Source organism: Terrapene carolina, unplaced genomic scaffold (assembly GCF_002925995.2).
Source record: "Terrapene carolina triunguis isolate 2854851 unplaced genomic scaffold, T_m_triunguis-2.0 Scaffold68, whole genome shotgun sequence".
NCBI classification, from domain to species: Eukaryota; Metazoa; Chordata; order Testudines; family Emydidae; genus Terrapene; species Terrapene triunguis.
Genome location: NW_020664419.1, coordinates 21,694,601 through 21,717,347, shown reverse-complemented (window position 1 = coordinate 21,717,347; position 22,747 = coordinate 21,694,601). Strand labels below are relative to the sequence as shown.

The following is a 22,747-nucleotide window of genomic DNA, read 5'->3' as shown; positions in this document are numbered from 1 at the left end:
TCTGAATTATAAAAAGATTAAGGCATAAGGCTAGATCAAGTCAGCATTTTACGAAGATGTACTAGTGGTCGGTCTGTTTGTTTTTTTTTTTTTTTTTTTTAAACGAATATACAATAAAAGTATACTAATGTAATAGCTTGACTTCACCTTTATTCAGATAAATAACCTAGAACAGATATTTTACTTCTAACCATTTTCCTTGAAGATCTTTACTTATTTTCCTATATTAGGCCAGTTTGTTCTCAAATTAAGTAAAATCTCAACATCCTGTTGAGCTAATTTGTAAACTCCAAGTTCATTTAACACTGCTGTGGCAGAGGGCTGGTTTGGATCCAAGATAGTTCCATTTTCTGAGGCTGAATGCAGTGCATCTTTCAAAAGGAGGGCAGAGCCAACATTTAGATTCAAGATAATGCAGGCTTCTTTTATGCTATAAGAGGAAAAAATACACACATTTTACTGCCTGAAATGAAGAGAGTGCCCATTTCAACTTCATGCCAGGACACAGTATATTCAGTCTGTGGTTTTTTTGTTTATCCCATTAATAAAATACTAAGAATAACCTCCCCTTTCTGGATAGCTGAAAAGACAAAACCTGAACTGAAAAGATAATGCAGCTACAGCTTTCAAGATCTATAGTAGACATCTACCTTAATGTCTTCATTGTTTTCAGTGAGACAAATGTGAGTATAACCACCATTTCTGACATATAGTGCTTCCAATTACCCAGGTCCTTGCATTTGTTTTTTTAAACTCTAGTTTCCCCATGGAGTAAAGTAATAAAAGCCAATACTTTTTCACATTTTAATACTGGTAAAAAGTTAAGCAGGAAAGCAAGATGAACTACCTTCTCATTCAGTATACTTAAAGAACACAGTATGACATATAGGTAACAACTGCTGAAATTTGAACACATTCCTTGTCAGAAGTAATCAAAAAGCAATAAGATGCCCTGTAACTGTATTTTTCTGTGCCTACACTTTCCCATTATAAATGGGGATAATACACATGAAGGGAGTGTAAAGCTTAATGTTGGAGAAGTACTTCAAAAGCCTCAACAAATAAAGCATCTTCCATTTGAGTATTATTGTAGTACCAATGTGTCACCTTCATCTTTAAACATTTCTGGACCCACTCCTGCACTCTTTATTCAGGCTGAAATCCTATTTGACTTTGTAGGGCAATTAGCCTTAGTAGGAATCACAGCACTGCACCCTTAGTCCTTGTTTCTTGATGGTTTGTCCTGCTATGGCTTCTTGTGCTGTTTACATGCTTTACCATCCCATTTTCCCTAAAAGTGCAAGTCTGTGTGTAACAAACAATCCACTACTAACCTGTAAGAACCACAGAGACAATGGGAGCTTTGCTTAAGTATGAACTGCAGGATCATACCTGATGTAGTGGTACAGATTCTCTCCACTTTCAACACCATAATTTTAACAGATTTCTCACCCAATTAATCCAAGCTGCAACCATGAAAGATGCTGATTTATACACAATGTAAGAACTTGGTATGATCAGTTGGATACTCGCTACTGAAATACTAATATTTTAGAAATTGGCTTACTTACTGTTTGAAATAATTTTCTGGCCTTTTGCAATAGTGGGAAAATAAAGGGAAAAGATTCCTAGTCATATCAAACTGAAGTTGTGCTGCTCCTCCTTCATTGAAGTGATTAGCCAGAATTACCTACATATGTATGCAAACAGATGAAATAAGTTAATTTAGGTAAATCAATTGCACTTTCATTGTCACAGCACATATCACAACTGCAGATGCTTACCTCTTGATAGATGAACATATCCACTTTCTCTGCAAGCATTTGCCAGAAGATTTTAAACAGCGAGTAACAGAGCTGCTGTTCTAACTGCAGCAAACGATCTCTTAATGTCAACAACAGTGGGCAAGCTGTACTGGATAAGGACATTACTGCCTGCTCTGCCTGGGATGGCAAAGATAACCACCTGAAGAAACAGATGTACAACACGATGTTACAGTAAAGTTATTCACAGAAAAGCAGTAGCAATGAAGCTCATCTTTTTCAAAAGTCCACCATCTCATCCATTTTTAATTTTCTTAGGTTTCGGCTACCCCTCCACTTTCTCAAATATCCAGAAAAGATCAGTCCGCATTATGGATTAATACTCTACACCAGTGGTTCTCAAACTTTTGTACTGGTGACCCCTTTCACGTAGCAAGCCTCTGAGTGCGACCCCCCCTTATAAATTAAAAACACTTTTTTATATATTTAACACCATTATAAATGCTGGATGCAAAGCAGGGTTTGGGGTGCAGGCTGACAGCTCACCCCCGCCCCATATAATAACCTAGTGACCCTGAGAAGTCCCAACCTCCAGTTTGAGAACCCCTGCTATACAGCAAGTATCCTTCTAATAATATCAAGGCTATATTTTAATTAAAGGAATGCAAGATAAGACACCAGAAATCAGGGGGGGACGGGGGGACACGACTCCAAATGCGTAGAAACAAATCAGAAAAGAGCATTTATTTTAGAAAGCGGCCTACCAATTTTACCCAGAAGCAAGTATTCATAGTTACATTTTTGATATGTAAATTCATGAATAAGCACTCCAATGATTGGGACCTAGTGTTGCAGCAGTTGCTTTTTGCCTACAGGGCTGTACCACGTCCCAGTTTAGGGTTTTCACCCTTTGAACTCGTTTATGGCTATGGGGGAGGGCTGAGTTACATCTTCTCCAGGAACTAACATTTTGGACTTTGTAACCAACCTGCAAAAAACACCCTCAAAGACTCTCTAGCCCTTGCTTGAGAAAACCTACAGGATGCTCAACAAGAGCAAAAGGCCTGGTATGATAAACATGCCAGAGAGTGTTCCTTCAGTGTAGGTGACCAAGTCATCGTCCTGAAAGCACTCCAGGCCAATAAGATGGAAGCGTCGTGGGAGGGGCCATTTATGGTCCAAGAGCATCTGGGAGCTGTTAATTACCTCATAGCGTTCCTGGACCCTACCCTAAAACTTAAAGTATACCATGTTAACTCTCTAAAGCCCTTTTATTCCCCAGAAATCAAGGTTCTCCAGCTTATAGCCCAAGAGAGAGACAATGCTGAGTGGCCTGAAGGAGTCTGTTATGAAGGGAAAAGGAACGGTGGCGTAGAAGAGGTGAGCCTTTCCATAACCCTTGGGCATAAGCAGCGACAGCAAATCTAGGAGCTGTGCACCAGCTTCGTGCCAATGTTTTCAGCCATCCCAGGATGGACAGAACGGGCGTACCACTCCATTGACACAGCAGATGCTCACCCAATTAGAGCCCAGCCCTACCAGATGGGTCCTCAAGCAAAAACCGCGATAGAAAGGAAGATCAAGGACGGTTTACAGATGGGTGTAATCTGCCCCTCTGACAGTGCATGGGCCTCTCCAGTGGTTCTGGTTCCCAAACCAGATGGGGAAATCCGCTTTTGCGTGGACTACCATAACCTAAATGCTGTAACTCACCCAGAGAGCTATCCAATGCTACGCACAGATGAACTATTGGAAAAACTGGGACGTGCCCAATTCATCTCCACCTTAGGCCCCATCTACTCTGGCAAGTTTCTGACCACTAAAGCAGCTTTGAGGTGTACACACTGCCAAGCCATTTAGTGCGCAAGAACTGTGCAGTTGCAACGCTATTAAAAAAAAAAAAAAAACCCAACGAGAGACGTAGAGCTTTCTGCGCCAGGGCTACAGTCCTGCGGTGCCAGTGTAGACACGGTGGCAATTACAGTACAGAGATTGGCCTCCGGGAGGTATCCCACAATGCCTGTTCTCGCCTCTCTGGTCATCGGTTTGAACTCTACTGCCCTGCCCTTAGGTGACCAACCGTCAACCCCACCCATTACATTCCAGCGGAGGGCAACAAATAGGAAGGGGACTGGAGCACATGACTTATGAGGAGAGGGGACTGGGATTGTTTAGTCTGCAGAAGAGAAGAATGAGGGGGGATCTGATAGCTGCTTTCAACTATCTGAAAGCATGCCCCGAGCCCCAGGCTTCAAGTCGTGCGACTCCTGTTGCAATTCCATGCCCAGAAGCGATCCACACTCCGAGTGTCTTCGCTGTCTGGGCAAGGCTCACATAAGTGACCGGTGTAAAATCTGTAAGTCCTTCAAGCCCCGGACTAAGCACGAATGCGAAATCCGACTTCGGGCCCTGCTTATGGAGTCGGCATTGGCCCCGGCGCCGGGCACCACATCCTCGGTGCGGAGGGAAGCCCCATCCACCAGTCAGCACCGCTCCCCTGCCAAGAAGCAAGGCAAGACCCAGCGGCGCCGAGACAAGGACAGGGGTGAGGCCGGACCCGAGTTGGGCAGCCCACGATCCCCCTCGGGACCCAGGCCTCCGACTCGAGCGGAGCGGAGTAGTCCAGCCCCGTCTGTACGTGCCTCCCTAATGACGAGGGTTCCATCAACACCGGAGGCAGCCCAGGCAGCGCGCGACATCCTTGTCACGCCGGTACCGAGCGGGCCGCCCGAGCTGGGGCCCCGGTCCCGAGGGAAGCCGCCGTTGGGCGCTCACCAGCCCTCACCGGCCAGGTCGGCGGTCGACGTCTCTACTCGATCCGCCGGGCCTTCCCGTAGCCCGCGACAGACCTGCACTCCGTTGTCGGGGTCGCCTGGGAGTGAGTCACCGGAGTCTTCCTCGACCCACAGGGGCCGCAGGCGCTGGGACAGGAAGCGTCGACTTGAAGCTATGGCATGCCCCGGGCCAGGCTACTAACTGCAGAAACTAGTAACAGTCGAGGTACTACCAAGGATAGAAGCTACAGCAATGCTGGAGCACAAGTTCCGACTACCTTCACTGGTGGCAAGAAGGAACTGAGGGTGTGGGGAGCGCACAGCCCCCTTTATGGCGCAATATAGAGGCGCCACTCCAGGGGTTGCAGCGGGGCTCCCCCACTACGGGTACTGCTAAGGGAAAAACTTCTGGCACCGGTGCACGTGGCAAGCACGCACACCTACTGTGGAATACACATGAGCAATCACTCGAAGAAGAAGAATTTCTTCTGGGAGTCCTGCTGCAGTGTACCTCCACTATTTGCAGGACTGTGCTTTAGAAAAGCCCAATCTAGTTAAAAACATTTTTTTTTTTTTTTTAAAGAATTGTGAAGAAATACCACAGGCACCACTTTCCAAACAATTTACATCTATCTCATTTCATTCATAGAAATGGATTTTTACATTAGATAGTTTTTGCCAAGTCTTAACATTTTATAACAAATTATTAGAAGACGTTAACACAAAGACTCACCTCTCTTTTTTGTACAGTTTTGCAGCATCTTTGACCTCCCGGAAGACATGGTCTACTTGGCGGGTCAACATATCATGTTTTAGGCGTTCTAGGAGGTTAATCATGTCATCAAAGACAGAGCTTTCCATACAAGCTAACTGTCCTAGCTGTAGCTTACTGAGAGCATTACTGTCTGCACAAACCTCCAGCGCAGCCTGCTGAAGCTCCAAGAAGAACTACAGAAACAAACAGATTTGGATATAAATACTAGAGCAAAAAGGTTTCTACCATGTTAACTTTTTATTTGTACTTTAATATGCATAGCTTCATCTGATAATGTGTTTCCCTAAGGTTTTTATAAACTAACAATTTGTTTTCAAAGAGAAGCGATTAAAAAAAAAAAAAATCTGGTAATTCTATTGTCCCCAAATGAGTATAGTGTTTTAAACCCAGTGATGGAAATAGAAAGCTGTTGTATCCCATCTTACTTCACAATAGTACTAAAAAATAATTTAAAAAACAAGCTGAAGGGTCAAATTTTCTTCTGGCCTAAGTGACATAAGCTCCTAAATTCCATTTTCCGAAGTTCAATGGAATTTTGTGCTTCTAATTACCTGAGTCACTTTTGAAAATGAGACTTAGGTGCTTTGAAAATTTTACCCAAAAATCTCAATTCTCTGATTTCTGCAAAGTCTGACAGACATTCCATTTTTAACATACTAAGAAAAAACTACAAGACTTGGATAGCATTTAAATTTTAATAAATGTTTCCTTAACTTAAAAAAAAAAAGTTTCTGAATTAAATTTTATAAAGAAAGAAAATTAAATGGAAGTGTTCATATTATGGTGATAGTGGCTACATACATGTTAGATCTAGCATAATAAGCACTGAATTTCAACATTTCTAGTTTTTTAGTTAATCATTTATTTTAACAGGTATTCATTAATTAAGTTGCATACTTAAAGATACAGAAACAGGCTTGGATTCTGAATTAGGACACACTACCGCAAACCTCCGAGGCCATGGAGAGCCCCCACTGAGGTTAATAGGGATCCGCACAGGTCTCCACTAGCAGACCCCAATATAGAATCAGGGTTTGTAGGTAGGTAAAACAAAGCATACTCTCATGGCTAGCCAAATCCACACAGACCTGGCTGTCAGATGTGTCTGGCTTCTCAATTTTACATGAAGGATCAGCAACTCACTATCAACTATAGGTGCATAGATGTGTGCTGAAAGTAATATCTTATGGCATTAGGTAAAGATACTTAAGAGCAAGAAGAAAAAAACCAAGCAAATATGCTTCAGCAGAAAAAAATCCTAAAAATTAAAATCCTCATATATTTAGAAGCAATGGATCATTAACCAGAAAGATAGGTTGACCTGGAGATTTAGCATATTGACTATAGGTTTTAGATACATTTTAGTATGCTGAGTATAGCATAGTCTGGGATTCTTGCTTCCTGGGCTGACTGAGGCAAGAAAATTAGCTAAGGTTAGTGTGACACAATGGTGCTTTCTTTTTACAGGTAACGGAGCATTCTGCAGGTGGTAGGCTACAAGTAGGAGGAGGAGGAGGACGACTGTTGGCTGTAAGAGTGAAGTATAGCTCTAAACATAAAGGGTGAAATAATCCTTCCCCTACTAGATTCACCCTGTTTCCTGGGAAAGTGACCACTCCTACAAATCTTACACATGAGCAGTCTCATTGACTTCTACCAGACTACTCATGTAAGGGTTAACAGAATAGGATCCCTAGGTGGTATCCCATGTAACAAGATGCTGCAGAATGGCCCTGGTGCAGTGCCAGTTTACAGGAAACTAGTCTGCTTTAGGTGTTTTGATACAGTGCACAAAAATGGCATTATTTAAGCACTGTTTAAATTATAAGTAGTAATTTATCCTTAAATTAAGCATCTTTCACTGAATTAGAATTTACATCTGGTTCTGTTTTTCAGGATTCATCATTAATTCTGCATTTTAAGATATTGAGATGAATGAAGTGGTTTTAGTTGAGCACCACAAGACAAAGCTAGTTTATTTCTTTATGTAAAACAATAATTACTCACAACATTGTCAGCCCAGTCTGCTAATACTGTTGCTATATAGTTAACAGCATTAAGAATGGCACAATAACGGAAGGCTAAAGAAGCTCTAGTCTCTTCCTTCATAACTTGAGTTAACCGGATTCTGAAGTCATCAACTAAGTCTTTTTGTAACTCCAAGAACTGTAGTTTTCTAGATGCTGTAGGAAGATTCTTATACCTGTCTGGAGAGACAATTGTAAAAATTTTATTTTCCAGAGTAAATAAAAACAGCAACTTTTTTTTAAAAGTAAGTATTTTGCTTGCCTCACAACTAAGGCCACACTCCTGCAAAGACTTACATGCATGCCTAATTTTACACCCTAAAAGTAGTCCCATTGAAGTCAATGGGACTACTTACAGTGCATAAAGTTAAGCACATATGTAAATCTCTGCAGGACTGGGGCCTAAATAAATGGTTGTTTTACTGATTTCACTATAGCATTTAATTTATTTATTTTTTTTTTTACTGAAAGCAAACTTGAAAAACAGTCTGTTAACACTAGGTGGACCTCAAATCTTCCCACAAGATGTGACAGATACACATTTAGTACTCAAATAAAAATCACCTTGATGTTCATCTGCTCTTACTCACAGTGTAGAAAGGCTAAAGTTAGTTAGTATCTACGTTTTCAGGAATTCATTGTTGGTCACTCAGCCATTCCCTGGGCTGAATCCCTCAAGAGAGATAACAGGACTTGTTTTATTTAATTTTTACACATAAATAACAAATATGAATTCAATTTATCTTCTTACAAATTTAAACAAATTTCTAATGGTAATCATCAGGTGTATCACTGTAGAAATTAGTACAAATATAAAAGTTTGATCATTATCTCTAGAATTATTCATTAAAGTTCAAAGGAAAAGGCAACAAGAATTCCATTTATTTGTTAAAATGCAAACCAAACAACATTTCTACTTCTTACTCCTTTGAGGACTCCATAACCACTGACTTTAATGTATATTTTCTTATTGAATTATAGTTCTTGAAGTATTCAGGAGAATTCACCTTAAGAAGTGTTTCAAATTTTATCATTACCTGTGATAACCTGTAACAGAGTCGTAAAAGTTTCAGCACAGTCTGGGACTTTCATTTCATCTACATCAGTGATATCTTTATATTGCGATACCCAGGCAGCTTCAGATGAAAGTATAGAGTCCATCTTTTGAAGAGCAACTGACAGGCACACAAAAATGTTTAATAATTTAAATATTCATATATTTCTTACTTAAACTTGCTTTGGGGTTTACATATTTAAAATTTATTCTAATAAACTATCATTTTTAAATAAACTTAAGAATCCTAAAATATAAGATTTAATAAAAAGTAACACTGACTAAAATACAGTTCTTAAATTTGCAAATTAAAACATCAATTGCTTCAGTTAAGATGAAGTATGTTAGAGCAATATAAAATTAGCTTATTGAAAATCATCACTAATCATAATTTTTAAAGTACTCATCAACCCTGTACAGCTGTATTTTTCCTTTACCCAAAAGAGGGTCAGAAAATTCATGGCCTATTTCAGCTGTTCTTATTCTTTACAATACAACACTTAGACACTATTATCATCATCACTGCTTGAAAATTTACCAACATCTACTATCCTGAGGATTAAATCTACAAAACAAGCTGAAAAGCATTGTGCTGTCATGTACTCCAAAGCCAAACCTCTGCAATTAAATGGAAAAAACCTTTAGGTACTGCACTTAACATTTTCACTCAATTATCTTTTTAAATGTAGCCTACTACACAAATATATCTGCCAATGAATTTCACCTGTCTGTCAAATAATATAATAGCCCTTTATACAGCTAAAGTTGTACAAATATTCTTTTGCAACAACAGATATTTGACTAATACTCTTGAAGTCAAATAATATATTCACTGAACACTATTCAATCAGCTTTATTTACTACGGCCTGAATGCACAAAAGGAGTTAGGTGCCTAAGTCCCAGTTTTGGGACCAATGGGATCCACAAGACTCCCATTGAAACTCTGTAAGCACCCAAACTCACTGGGCGCCTATGTTTTTTCAGTAAAAGTTCTGCTTCTGTGCATGTGTGCTGCTGCTAATCTCCCACATTAGCCTTAGAGCAATTCATAAACCAGGGGAAAAGAGGTGTTCTCCTGTCTAACTTGCCTGAGTGGCCCAATCTGGTAGGCAACTTCTGAGCATACTTATTGGATTGGGACCTCAAAAGTTTACACAAGAGAATGGGGGGAAAGGGAGACGAGACAGGCCTCCAAAATAGCTTTTAGCCCACTGGTTAGGGAACTGGGGGTCTCCCAGACGAGTACAAGTCCCCCCTCCAGCTGCAGGGAAGAACAGATCTGAACTGGAATCTGCCAATTCTCAGGTGAGGGCTCTAACCATTGGGTTATAAGATATTCTGATTTGGGGAATTCGTCACTCTCTCCTACTGAAGCTGTTGCACTGTGGAATATTTAAAGAGTCATTGGAGCAGGGGGAGAGCATGCATGCATGCATGCACGCACGCACATCTGTGTAAGCATGAGTGACTCTATAGACTCGTGGTTAGCACATCCACTGAGGATGTGGGAGATCCAGGATCTACTCCCCCTTGCCATGACTCTCTAAATATTTAGCCACAGTGCAACAGCTTCATCAGGAAATTGAGAGAGACTCCCAACATTAGAATATCCCAGAGCCCATAAGGAGGGCTTGAACCAGGAGTCTACCACATCCCAGGTGAGTACCCTTATCACTGGGCTAAAAGTTATAAGGGAGGTGGTCCTCCCTTCCTAGTTTCTTGCTAAAACAGCCTAAGATACGAAACTCCAAAGAGATTTCCTGGTTGTGAATCGCAAGTAGAAACAGAAGACTCCCTGTAGCCCAAACTTAGGCTCCTATCTCTGCAAAAGGGGCAGGGCTGAGCACAAACAACCTCTGGTCAGTATCTCCCTTTCTAGTTTAGACAATCCCTGCCTACCATACAGACTACAGCATCTATCTCTCCCTATTCACTATATATGTGCCAACTCAGGCTGTGTGTATTGTAGTGATTTTCCCGGGGACCCAGCTCCTTTTCTGCATTCAAGCCTGCATCTCTCTTGCTTTTCTTATAGCTTCTTTCACTCACTCCACTCTCTTTTCCCCTATAATAGATCTTGGTGTGTCTCTTTCTCCCTATAGTGTCCTTTACTTGCTCCCCTGTACTTCTGTCTCTATTTTCCCTGTTACTCTTCTCCATAAAAATTAGTAACCTCTTTTTCTTTCTACTATATTTTTCTTTCCTAACTTATCCCATCAATTTAAAAACCCACCGTCACCCAGGCACATATACAGAATATGGACATGTTATCTGAGGAATAAATCCCCACAATCCAGGGGCAGCAAGCATACCAATTATGGTAGCATTAGCAAGTGTTGTCTTAAAACTAAACAGGACAGTCTTGTATAAAAATCAGGGGCCTGATCTAATATCCCTTATTCATGTGACATCCTAACTTAATGGAACTATTTGTAGAGTAAGTATTACACGATTAAAGAAAAATATATGAAGGCCTAAACAAAACCAATCATATTAAATCTTACATTTTCTTTCCACAGTTAGCCACCTTTGAAAACAGGTTTCTTCTGACAGAATATGCATGCAACTGGGAAAGCTGCTGAGATATCCATGAGTAGCGTATAGCTCTCTTTCAAATAGAAGCACCTCATCCACGAGATGACAAAAGAGATTATCGTCATACAATAGGCAAGGGATATCAGCAGCCAACTTCTCCAAAATCAGCATTACTAGAGCACGGGAAAATTCAAGCTTCAAGAAAAAAAACAGAAGTCACCAAAGTAGATAGAAACTGCAAGTTAAATTTGTTAATATTTATGCATTTTTAAAACTCTTTCTGAACTAACTTCAGCCCCATCACAAATTCAGTAAGGTTAATGAAGTTGTGCTTACTTACAGCACAGCTAGAATTTGGCTGTATATATAATTGCACATACAGTAACTCCTCGCTTAGCGTTGTAGTTATGTTCCTAAAAAAATGTTACTTTAAGCAAAACGATGTTAAGCGAATCCAATTTCTCCATAAGAATTAATGTTAATAAGAGGGGTTAGGTTCCAGGGAAATGTTTTTCACCAGACAAAAGACATAAGTTTTAAACAAACAATTTAATATTGTACACAGCAATTATGATTGTGAAGCTTGGTTGAGGTGGTGGAATCAGAGAGTGGAAGAGGGTGGGATGTTTCCCAGGGAATGCCTTGCTGCTAAATGATGAACTAGCACTCGGCTGAGTCCTCAAGGGTTAACACACTGTTGTTAATGTAGCCTCACACTATACAAGGCAGCACGAATGGAGGGAGGAGACATGATAGACGCATGGCAGTGGCTGCAAACATTCCCTGCAGAAACTGAACGTGATGATGAACCCACGCTATCCCACTGGAGCGCACCACTCCCTCCACTTTCCAAAGTGCCGGGGGCGTGTGTGTGTGTGTGTGTGTGTGTGTGTGTGTCACACAGAGAGAGAGACAGACAGGTGCATTGCCCCTTTAAGTGTGCTGACCCCACTCTAAGTACACTGCCTTTTTAGTAGATCAGCAAGTTGAGAGAGCAGCTGCTGCCAGCATGCTCCCTCATCCTGTCATGTCCCTCCTGCTCTGTGGAGATGGGGTACAGAAGCAGGGGGAGGGGGACACCCTGACATCAGCACCCCTCTTCCCCCTTACCCCTGCACAGCAAGCAGGAGGCTCCTGGGAGCAGCTCCAAGGCAGAGCGCAGGGGCAGCACATGGCATTGGGAGGAAGTACACCTGGACTGCCCTGCAATTGCCGCACAGGGAACTTAGGGGAACTGATGGGGGGCTGCCAGCCCACACTGGTTCCAAGCTCCCACCAGCTACCTCCAACAGCTGCTCTTCCTGCAAGCAGTGGACAAAGCAGGCGGCTGCCAAACAACATAAGGGAATATTGCGCAACTTTAAACAAACATGTTCTCTAATAGATCAGCAACATAACAAACAACGTCAACCCGGTTAACGTTGTTTAAGTGAGGAGTTATTGTAACATATTTGCTTACCCTTGCATTGACTGAAGAGCCTGCCTTGTCCAATATTGGCTGGATTTTATCATCAAGGAATTTTGCGTGATTTCCAATCCACATGAGTGCCTGGGTTAGGTACCACTCAGGCTTGTACAAAATAAAGAAAAAAGCAAAAACACCCAGAACACTAAAGTTAACTCCAACCAAAAAACAACTGATATATGAACAGGAGTATAGATTTCACCTACAATACCCACTACAAACAAATATGAAACATAAAAGGACATAACTACTGACAAGTCAGAAAGATTATATTAAGGGTACATTTTAAAATAAAGTGTGATAAAGAGTTAAGTTACTAGATGTCTCAATAAATGGTTAATCAACTGTTATAACCATCCATAACACATTCTACTCATGCCTGTAACATGCTTCTAACATCTATTCAACACTGTTAACTCTTTATAAACTATTTATAAGTGTAGCAAGATTACAAAGCATGACCAGAAAAAGCATTTGGGAGGGGAGGGGGGAAGAGTTAACGAATGCCAACTTTACATTGGATTTTGCAATTTAGAGCAGTTTATTTTACAACAGCAGCAACATTTAAAACCTGGGTAGGGGTTTTGGCTTCGGGTGGGAAGGGAGGAAAAAATGGAGGACATATATTGCTTTCAATTTAAAGCATTGTTTTTTCTGTCCCAGTAGGTCAAAAGCCCTCAAAAAAATAATTTTATTATTTTTTTAAATCGTGGACCTTCTCTGTATTTGTGATCACATAACATCCCTATGGCAACTAAGCAATTATTTACATGGCAAATTAACATCAGAGAACCATTTGTGTACTTGTACTATCTTTAATGCAATAAGTGTTCTCTCTTTTTTGAAAAAAGGAAAGAAGCTGCCTACTTTTGTTCTTCATTTATCTCTCCTTCCATTTGCTCTATTATTCTCTTTCCTACACATATTGCTCTGTCACCACACCCACTGTCTCCTCTCCCTCTCCACTGCATATGCCTCTTCTGGCTGATAGGGAAAGGACACACCACTGAGAATGAAGCTGACTGAGAGGCCAGTTGCCCTCATCATCCTTTTATGTAGCATCCTCCCCTACTGGAAACAGCTATGCCGGTGGCTCCTCCTAGTTTCCAGTAGAAGTAATGAAAACCCTGTAGAAGTAATTAAAAAATGCAACTAGCCCTTCACAGACCACCAGTGAAATAGTTTGGGAACTAATGCCAAGGTGAAATGTATTTAGTTTACCCAAAAATGTTACATGCAACCACACAGATTAGGCTTAAAACTTTGTTACTACAAGCAGTTTATATACATGCTAAATATCAACTTTTCAGACTGACGCAGTTGTATTAGAACAAAAAGAAAAAGGAAACATTCTTATAAAAATGCACCTGTATTTTAACCCCCGATGAACGCCACCAAACTTTGAGGGCATTTAATGTGCGCGCACACACATTTCCACATTTGGGGGGAGGGGAGGATTAGACATCTGCAATTTAATGTAAGTTTTTTTTTTTTTTATTAAATTAATTAAATTAAAGCCGAAAACTAATTATAGTCCCAAGCCATTGTCAGTTAGATTTTAAACCAAGAGCCTATTTTAATGCAAAGTCTAACACCTGTAAATATAGGAATAATAAAAATGCTATCACATGACCAAATTCACTCCCTTTTACACACAAACTTAAGTAGCCAGGACTGGTAAAAGGGATTTTCCATAGGGACGAAGAGAAATGATTCCATCCTTCTCAGGCTGTGGAGTCTACCCAAGGCTGCAATAGGACCGGCTTCAGTGCCCCCCGCCCCAACAAAGGGATTTGGCAGGTGCAACGGAGGAATATCCCATTGCCAGGGAATCTCTGCAGTGCAGCACTTTGCCAAGCAGGGGGTAGGACTTGTGGAGGGTCTTCAAGTGTTTTTTCACCTCCATACACATACAAGCTCAAGGTCCTCCATGCAGAGAGCAATATTTTGGCCACAACTTTACTACAGCAATGTATGTTTTATATAAAAAGGGTTGGGTTTTTTTTGTTAAGTACTGCAATTAAAAGTAAATCAAGAAATGTTTTCCCCATACCTTGCTTAAAATATTAGTTTGTCTATTCCCAGTAAAATGATACTTGAATCTTTTCTGAAGAGAGTTCAGCATGATTTGCATTGGAAGGATAATAGGTGGTGATGGAGGCAGAGAATACTTCTCTGGCAGTTGTTTTGGTTTAGTTAGTAATTCATCTCTAAGGTTTAAGAGTCAAAGGTAAAATATTTTATTGGTAGATCATTGTTATAGAAGTACTGAATTCTCAACATCATAACTTGAAACAGCTAAGAAATGTTACATTCCATTTCTATAGTCCCCTTTCTTTACTGCAGTCACTACACATACTATAAAATTATCAAAAACCTGCAATGAAAACTATTTCTATATTTAGAATACTTCAACATTAAACTTGTGTTCAATATAACAGGCTGATTACGACTGATTTGGGATAGCAGCAGTCAGTCAATTTGGTTTACAAAAAAAATCACCTCTAGTCAGGATTGCCAAGACAAATGTGGGTTGTCCTATCCTCCCATAGAGACACACACAGACACACATACTATACTGAAATGGAGAAGCAGAAACTCAGATTATTAGTAATGCAAAACAAGAGCTTCTTAGTCTCTGATTTGTATGTGACCCAAACTGGCAGAGATCAAAATCTGTTTTTACCATCTGAGGGCTGCTCAATGGCTTATGTGAAAAATATTAGTGGTCTCAGTCCAGTTCCAGGGAACAGGCAAATGTACCACCACAATTTTCACCTTTGTGGGTAATCTTGCCAGAGGGCCCAAGGACTGAATAGCATGAAGTTTAAACTATCTTCCTCACTTCCCCAGATGTGAGTCCACTAGAATCGTGGTTGGCACAGCATTGCTGCTGCCAAAGCTACACTTTTTCTACTAGCAAACAATTTCTAGTATTGTTAACTGGGCACTTACTTGTTTTATTAAAAAAAAAATTAACATAGAAATACTAAACCCGCAAACCTACTTCACCCTTAGTGAGAAATGTCCAGCTTAACAATGATTTAAAATAATCAGTACACTGGATGACTATCACACATTTCTTCTTTGGAGTGTGCATCTCTTAAGTTTGTTCATTATTCTTACTGAAATTCCCTGTGAATATAAGACATTAATTCAAAAAGGATACGATGTTTGCAATTTCAGAAGCTGAGAAAACAGAGTCTCCAAATTATTATATATTTCTGGAACATTAGCCGGTGCAGCAAGGCCAAAAACCTGAGACTGTGGTGGCCCAACAAATGGCCAATGAAGGTGAGTTAATATTTCCTCAAAATCGCTGTAATAGAAAACATATACATCAACATGAATCAACAATACAATGCAAAGATGAAAGAACTATGGTGCATTTCCTACCTTGACAGTTTGTCCTTAAGAATTTTATGCCAGAACTTAACAGTAGACCTCACAAAAGTAAGAAGATGAGAACAAGACGACTCCTGAAGCTTAATATCCAATTCTGCCATGGATGCCAGAGTAGTAGCTGCCTCTGGCACATTGTTGGTCATGAGATACTGCTGAATATTATCACTATAAAATATATAAAGCAAAATCATGACTGGAATGCACTGAGGCAATTTTTAGCAACACTGAGAATAGTTCATTATTTACCTGTCTTACTGTATAATGAAAGTGAATAAAGCAATTGGGGAGGGGGGGTTAATATAAAATATTTTACAGGTCGGCAGCTAGGTGACCTTGCAGTTAGTGCTGTGCACTGCTACCTGAGATACCTAGATTTCTGGTCCATGCCTCTTGCTACCTATGTTGAGGGTGCACTACTGAAGAACAAGAGGATAGCTCTTGATGAGAAACTAAGTGTTTTCAAATCTGCAGTGCAACTCATTTAAATAACTTTTTAGATAAATGTTTTATTCTCACCAAAACGATAAAAATAAAGAGATGTCAACCTACATAATGCAAATGCATCTTTTTCTGCTCAAACACCTTCTTTCAGTATTATTAGACTCTGTACAGTTATGTGTCAAAAAAATATATAAATCCTGTATCTTCACTATCTAACGCTGACAAACGCTATTAGAGGTGCATCTTTCAGATTACATGGTAAGCTACGATCCCTTTTATCCCCATATCCAAAATATAGTAATCACCAAATTTAGTTGCAAATGAAAGCAATGGCAGATCAAAATTAGGTATGAATTTTTAGTCAGTAGGTGAATTAACAATGGTTATAACTGTTTGCATTTAAAAATATAGATTTATAACTCCAAAAGTGTCTCAAATTTGTTTATTACCACCTAAGCCCTAAACAAGACTGCAGGAAAAAGATACTTAGAAGTCCAGGTGGGCCTATTTTACCTTAACTCTTCTATTTGTGAAATCCATTTTAGATAAGCAAGGTGTCGTTCAACCTCTTCTATTTGACTAATCAGTACACCAAGATCCTCCATCCATGGCTGGGCTGTCAATAGGTGGCTATTAATTGAATCAAATAAAACAGTTTCTTCCTCCAGGAGCTGACTAAGAGACTTCTTAGAATCCTCTGCACTCTTTAAGGCATTCTGAATTCTTTTGGGGACTTCTGATGAAACTGTAAGTACCTGTATTTAGGGAGGAGTAATACATCTGACATATAAGTACTAAGACCCCTCTTTCAATGATTAAACAAATGTGATCTTTTACAGATCTCCGTGCATAGTAAAGCGTAACAGAAAATCAGAAAATGACAGCTTAGCTTACAACATTGTGTAGGATGTTATCAAAATATGCTGATGTAATTAGATGCATGCAATTGGTGGTATATTTTTAATATTTCAAGGAGTTGAGAAATAACTAACAGAATGCTTACCTGTTCCTCTAATTGCTTTTTATTTTCTGATAGCTCCTCTATAAGTTTGCCAAGTTTCCTTAGACAATTAAGGTCAGTTCCAACTTCTCTTTCAACAAATTCAGCTACATAGTAAGGGATGTCACAGCGATCTGGGTCTCTAGTGACTTGTTCCCTTCCAACATTAATGGCTGCCATGTTTTCATCACCTGCAGAACTGAGTTAAAGAGTCTGTAGTTAGCCACCACCCACACAGCACTATCAACTACCATGGACCTTCATGTGGAATGGGGCAACTGAAAATACTATGTTCCATTCAACTACTCACATGCATAAAGATAGCCACATGCATAAGCCTTTGGAGAACCAGGGCCTACGTATGCAAAGTATGACACACTATTATACACTCTGCTGGGGACATCGTGCCCATCACTCAACAGAACTGAAACATGTCTGCTACCCAGAGAAGTCAGTCAGCTTTCATTTCCACTACCATACATTTTTCTAAAACTAATTCAATGTTTTTATGTCTGTGCTAGATGGTATATATAAAAATACTTGAAAATGTACAGAGGACTTGCCTCAGCCCTACAGGTAGTAAAAAGGCTCCAGCACTTTTAAATGGCAGGTATGCCATCACTAGCAAAGTATACAGTGGCAAACTGCACACAAAGCAGCACATGATGGAGATATCCTATCTCCTAGAACTGGAAGGGACCTTGAAAGGTCATTGAGTCCAGCCCCCTACCTTCACTAGCAGGACCAAGTACTAATTTTGCCCCAGATCCCTAAGTGGCCCCCTCAAGGATTGAACTCACAACCCTGGGTTTAGCAGGCCAATGCTCAAACCACTGAGCTATCCCTCCCCCCCAATGATGTGTTGACAGACAGCATTTCAGAGACATACAAAAGAAGAAAATTCCCATAAATTATCAAATGTGCTGAAATGAGCTGATCATCTTAAATCTTTGCTTTGGAAGCAGCACCTCCTGGCCTACAGCTTTGTCAGTGGCCAGGAAAGTCAGGAACTGGGAGGATATAGATATGTGAAGAAAATAAAATCAAATTAGTTAAGTGTTTGATCAGATTAAGATCCAACTCCCCGATCCAACCATCTTCAAAAATTAAAATAAGTTTTAAATGCATTAATATGCTTTTAAAACTTTATCTGAACTCTGAAGCAAGTTATCATTCCAACATCAAAAAGCAGATTTAAAACTATATGAACAAGCAGTTAAAGGAACACTACCAATTTAAGAAATTATTTCCGTTTGAAAATTTTTACTCTTTTAATAACAAACACATGAAAGAGATTAACGAAATATCTCGTTCCAGTTTACCTTGTGTAGTTGACAGTGTTCTGTGTATTCAATTATTTCTTGTTTCCTTTTATGTGTGGGTCCCGCACACAGCAACAGGCAAAAGAGAAAAATCTTTTAAAAGTAGGAAAATGTACTTGTAACACCATAAAAATTGGCAGGTAAATCAAGGGAAGGTGTAGGAACTGACATTCCTTACATTTTTTTCCAATGAACTACATTTCAAGGTAGTATCCCATTTCTATGAATCTATTAGTAATTTACTAAGAGATTTGCACCTTCATTGCTTGTTGCCCACATCAAAAATGAAAGGGGTTCTATGTTACACATAAAGACTCTCGAAGAGAGAGGATTTTTTCCTTAGGGAAGGATTATTAATAAACTACTGGCTTAAGAAACTGAGTTACAGTAAATATTCTATTCATGCTCTCATATGGCCCTTATCACCAAACTATCTGAGCATCTTTCAGAAGTGCACTGAGCACCATGACTAATGTCTGTCGTGACTAACATCTGTCATATGTGGTGGGCCTCCAAGGAGAAATTGTATTTTTTAAAAATATTTTATTGTACATAGACAAACATCTGCAAAACTATTTATTCTCCTTCAAATTCTCACCTGCTATGAGGACTACAAAAAATTGACCACCGTTAGGCTGCTGGTCTGTTGAGACCAATGCCTATCATGCTGACCAATACTGTCTCAATGTTCCCTTGCAGTCCCCTGTCCATCTACTGTTTATCTTATACTTAAAATCCCTTCCCCCAAAAGCCATGGGTCTATCTTTTTATTCTGCATTTGTGTAACACCTAGCATAATAGCAGCCAGGTCCATGACTAGGACTAGTAGACATTAAATAATACATATAAAACTACACCACCACCACCCTGTGCTATGGGCATAATAGTAAAAGCAAGTCGAAGAAGTGCACCTTTCACTCAAAACAAAATGTCACCATCTTGGACCAGGCCAAAGAAAGCACTGTCTTCTGGACTCAGGACTATGAGGCCCAGGGTATTTACACTCCCCTAGTGCAGAGGTTCTCAACCTTTTTCTTTCTGAGCCCCCCCCAATGCTATAAAAACTCCACAGGCCACCTGTGCCACAACTGTTTTTCTGCATACAAAAGCCAGGGCCAGCATTAAGGGATAACAAGCAGTGCAACTGCCCAGCACCCCATGCCACAGGGGCCTTGCGAAGCTAAGTTGCTCAAGCTTCAGCCCCGGGTGGCGAGACTTGGAGCCCTGGGCTTCCACCCCAAGTGGTGGGGCTTTGGCTTTCTGCACTGGGCCCCAGCAGGTCTAATGCCAGCTCTGCTTGGCAGACCCCCTGAAACCTACTCGCAGCCCCCAGTGGGCTCCAGACCCCTGGTTGAGAACCACTGCCCTAGTGTACAATGTATGATGTTGAGCTAAGCAACATAGGCCAGTCTCAGGGCTTGTCTTCACTACCACGCTAAACTGGCCAACACTGCAGTCGATTTAGCATGTGTGGTGAAGACGTGCTAAATCAGCTGTCAACTTAATTACTCCACTTCAATGAGAGGCAGAAGCTATGTCTACGGGAGATACTCTCCCGTCAACATAGGGCGTTGCTGACACTGCTTTAAGTCAATGTAAGTTACGCTCGGAGGGGGAGGCAGTTTTTTTACACCCTTAAGCAACATAACTTAGATAAGCCCTTAGCAAGTCATAACAACCTATTGCTAACAGAGAAGTTCAAGCAAAATCAGGATGTGCCATGCCACCCGTAGGGTTGCCAACCCTCCCTGTTTGGCTGGGAGTCTCCCAGAATTGGGCTCAATCTCCTGGCGGCTACTGAAGCCAATTCGGGAGATTTTAGGCAGCTAAAGTCCAGCGTTGCAGCAGGGCTAAAGCCACTCCCAGACACAGCAACATGTCCGGCAGCGGCTCCTAGGAGGAGGTGCGGACGGGGGGGGTCTCTCTCCCACCCCCCGAGCACTGACTCCGCAGCGCCCATTGCCAGGAATGGGGGACCGCAACCAATGGGAACTGCAGGGGCGGTGCTTGCAAGTAGGAGCAGCCCACAGAGCCGCCTGGCCACCCGTAAGCCTAGGAGCCACTGCCGCACATGCTGCCGCTTCCAAGAGGTAAGCGCCGCCCGGGCAGAGCCTGTACCCCTCCCGCACTGCAACCCCCTGCCCCAGCACCCTCTTACACCCAAACTCCCTCTCACAGCCCGCACCCCAGCCCTGAGCCCCCTCCTGCACCCAAACTCCTTCCCACAGTCTGCCCCCCCAACCCGCCCCAGCCCCCTTCCACACCCCAGCCCCAGCCCAGTGAAGGTGAGGAAGAGGGTGGGAGGCTGGAGTGGGTGGGGACAGGGCATCGGCGAAGGGGCAGGGCAGGGATGTGGCCTTGGGGAGGGGCAGGATGTTTGGGTTTGTGCAATTAGACAGTTGGCAACCCTAGCTCCCCAAGACAGCCCACAGCATCCCTGGGGACCACTATCTCCCCACCTACTGCTCACCTGGGGGGAGCTGCTCCTCCCCCTGCAGCAGGCGAGGCGGTTGCTCACCCCTCAGCCCCCACCACAGAGCGGGGCAGACGGGGGAACAGATCTCCGCAGCCAGCAGCAGGCTGGACCCCTGCGCCCGAGGGAGTCCCGGGGTCTCCTCAGCCTGCCTGCCGCAGTCGCCTAGGCCCCACACACTGTTAGCGTTGCCATGGCACCTAGCAGCCAGTCCCTCTCCTTGGTAGGCCCCCCCCGCACCCCGCTCAGCCTGCCGCGAGCTGAGGCCCCTCACACGCCGGCGTCGGGAGCGGGCACCAGCGGCCGGCCTGGGCTGAACGAGGCCGCTTACCGTTACGGCAGAAACGGACGCGAATTATTCACCCCCCGCCGAGCGCCTGGGGCTCTGCCCCGCCCCCTCAGCTCTGCCACCTGCCAGCCCAGCGCAACGGAAAATCCCGAAGTTGCTCCGAGTCCCGCGAGAAGTGGGAGGAAAGAGGGAGACTGTAACGTACCCTCGGCTCTGTCCCACCCATCAGGATCACGTGATGCCATCCCTGCCACAGAAGAAAGCGCATGCGCGCGGCTAAAGGTTGCTTCTGCGCGGCCGGAGTCGGGGAGCGCCGCGCGGCGCCTAGAGCCCTCCTCGCGCCCCACCCCCGCCCACGTGCAGGAAGCCCCGAAGCAGGGGAGGGGGAGGAGAAGCCGGGGGAGCGTCAGGGGAGGAGGCGGAGCTAGGTGAGCTGGGGCCGGGGGCAGGGCAGGGAGCTGCCAGAGATTTTGTTAAATTTAAAAGCCCTTTTAGAACCGGGACAACCGGTTCTAAAAGGGCTTCTAAATTTAACAACCGGTTCCCGGCTCCAGCTCACCACAAACAATAGGTAAGTTCGTGCAGGATGGGTACATCAGTGGCTATTAGCCAAGATGGTCAGGGACACATCCCCATGCTCTGGGTGTCTATAAACCTCTGAGTGCCAAAAGTTGGGACTAAATGATGGGATGGATCACTCAGTAAATTGCCCTGTTCTGGTCATTCCCTTTGAAACATCAGGCACAGGCCTTGTTGGAAGACAGGACGCTGAGCTAGATGGACCATTGGTCTGACCCAGTATAGCTATTCTTATGTTTTCAGAAAAGGGTGGGTGCAATTCTCCGTGCAAGGGCAGGAAACTGAGGCACAGCTGGGTTCTCTATATTTACCACAGAGGACTTGGCACACAGAGGAGCCAAAAATAATATAAAAAACAGATTCTTCCAGACCCAAGGAACTCACCTGGCATCCAAAAGGATCTGCACTACCTCCAGATCCAGCACATCAAAATGCAACAATAGGTGGGGGAGGAGGGGAAAAAACAGGCTCCAGAAAGAGGTAAAACAGCAAGAGACCACATGGTATATGGGACCTTTATGAGCAGAAAATAGCTGAAAGTTTTAAGACTCAGATTCTCCAGTTCATTGCAGCCACTGTGCATGGTGGAAGTGTCACAAAGTGGCCTCAGAATGGCTAGAGGGAGTATATAGAGAATGCTAGCAGATGGTTCTCATGCAGAGGGCAGAGTCAGCTTAGCAAGTGAAGGAAGGGGGTGCGTGAAGTGGAGCCCCAATATGCCTGTTTCACCACAGTAGTAAATTAAACTGCTCCACTGCTGAGGTTAAGAGAGCTGTAAGAGTCTTCTGGAGCCAGTCCACGACACAATGAAAAAAATGGGCAGGGTGGAGAATCTGCCCTCTAA

General features: G+C 42.4%; 1 protein-coding gene across 2 annotated transcripts; it reads right to left on the bottom strand.

Moving 5' to 3' along the window:
• Positions 1 to 133: 133 nt before the first annotated feature.
• On the bottom strand, positions 134 to 21,452 carry RINT1 (RAD50 interactor 1). Of its 2 annotated transcripts, none has more exons than XM_024208502.2 (14): positions 21,367 to 21,452; positions 17,244 to 17,439; positions 16,754 to 16,995; positions 15,791 to 15,964; positions 15,564 to 15,713; positions 14,448 to 14,604; positions 12,389 to 12,499; positions 10,899 to 11,124; positions 8,377 to 8,514; positions 7,320 to 7,519; positions 5,271 to 5,485; positions 1,785 to 1,965; positions 1,572 to 1,690; positions 134 to 430 (listed from the first exon to the last, which is right to left on the bottom strand). In XM_024208502.2, the coding sequence occupies exons 2-14, from the start codon at positions 17,418 to 17,420 to the stop codon at positions 214 to 216; spliced, it is 2,307 nt and encodes a 768-aa protein (XP_024064270.2). In that variant the 5' UTR covers positions 17,421 to 17,439; positions 21,367 to 21,452; the 3' UTR covers positions 134 to 213. The 2 variants fall into 2 exon arrangements, with proteins under 2 accessions (XP_024064270.2, XP_029766734.1); XM_029910874.1 differs by lacking the exon at positions 21,367 to 21,452 and adding an exon at positions 18,563 to 18,648.
• Between the last annotated feature and the right edge of the window lie 1,295 nt (positions 21,453 to 22,747).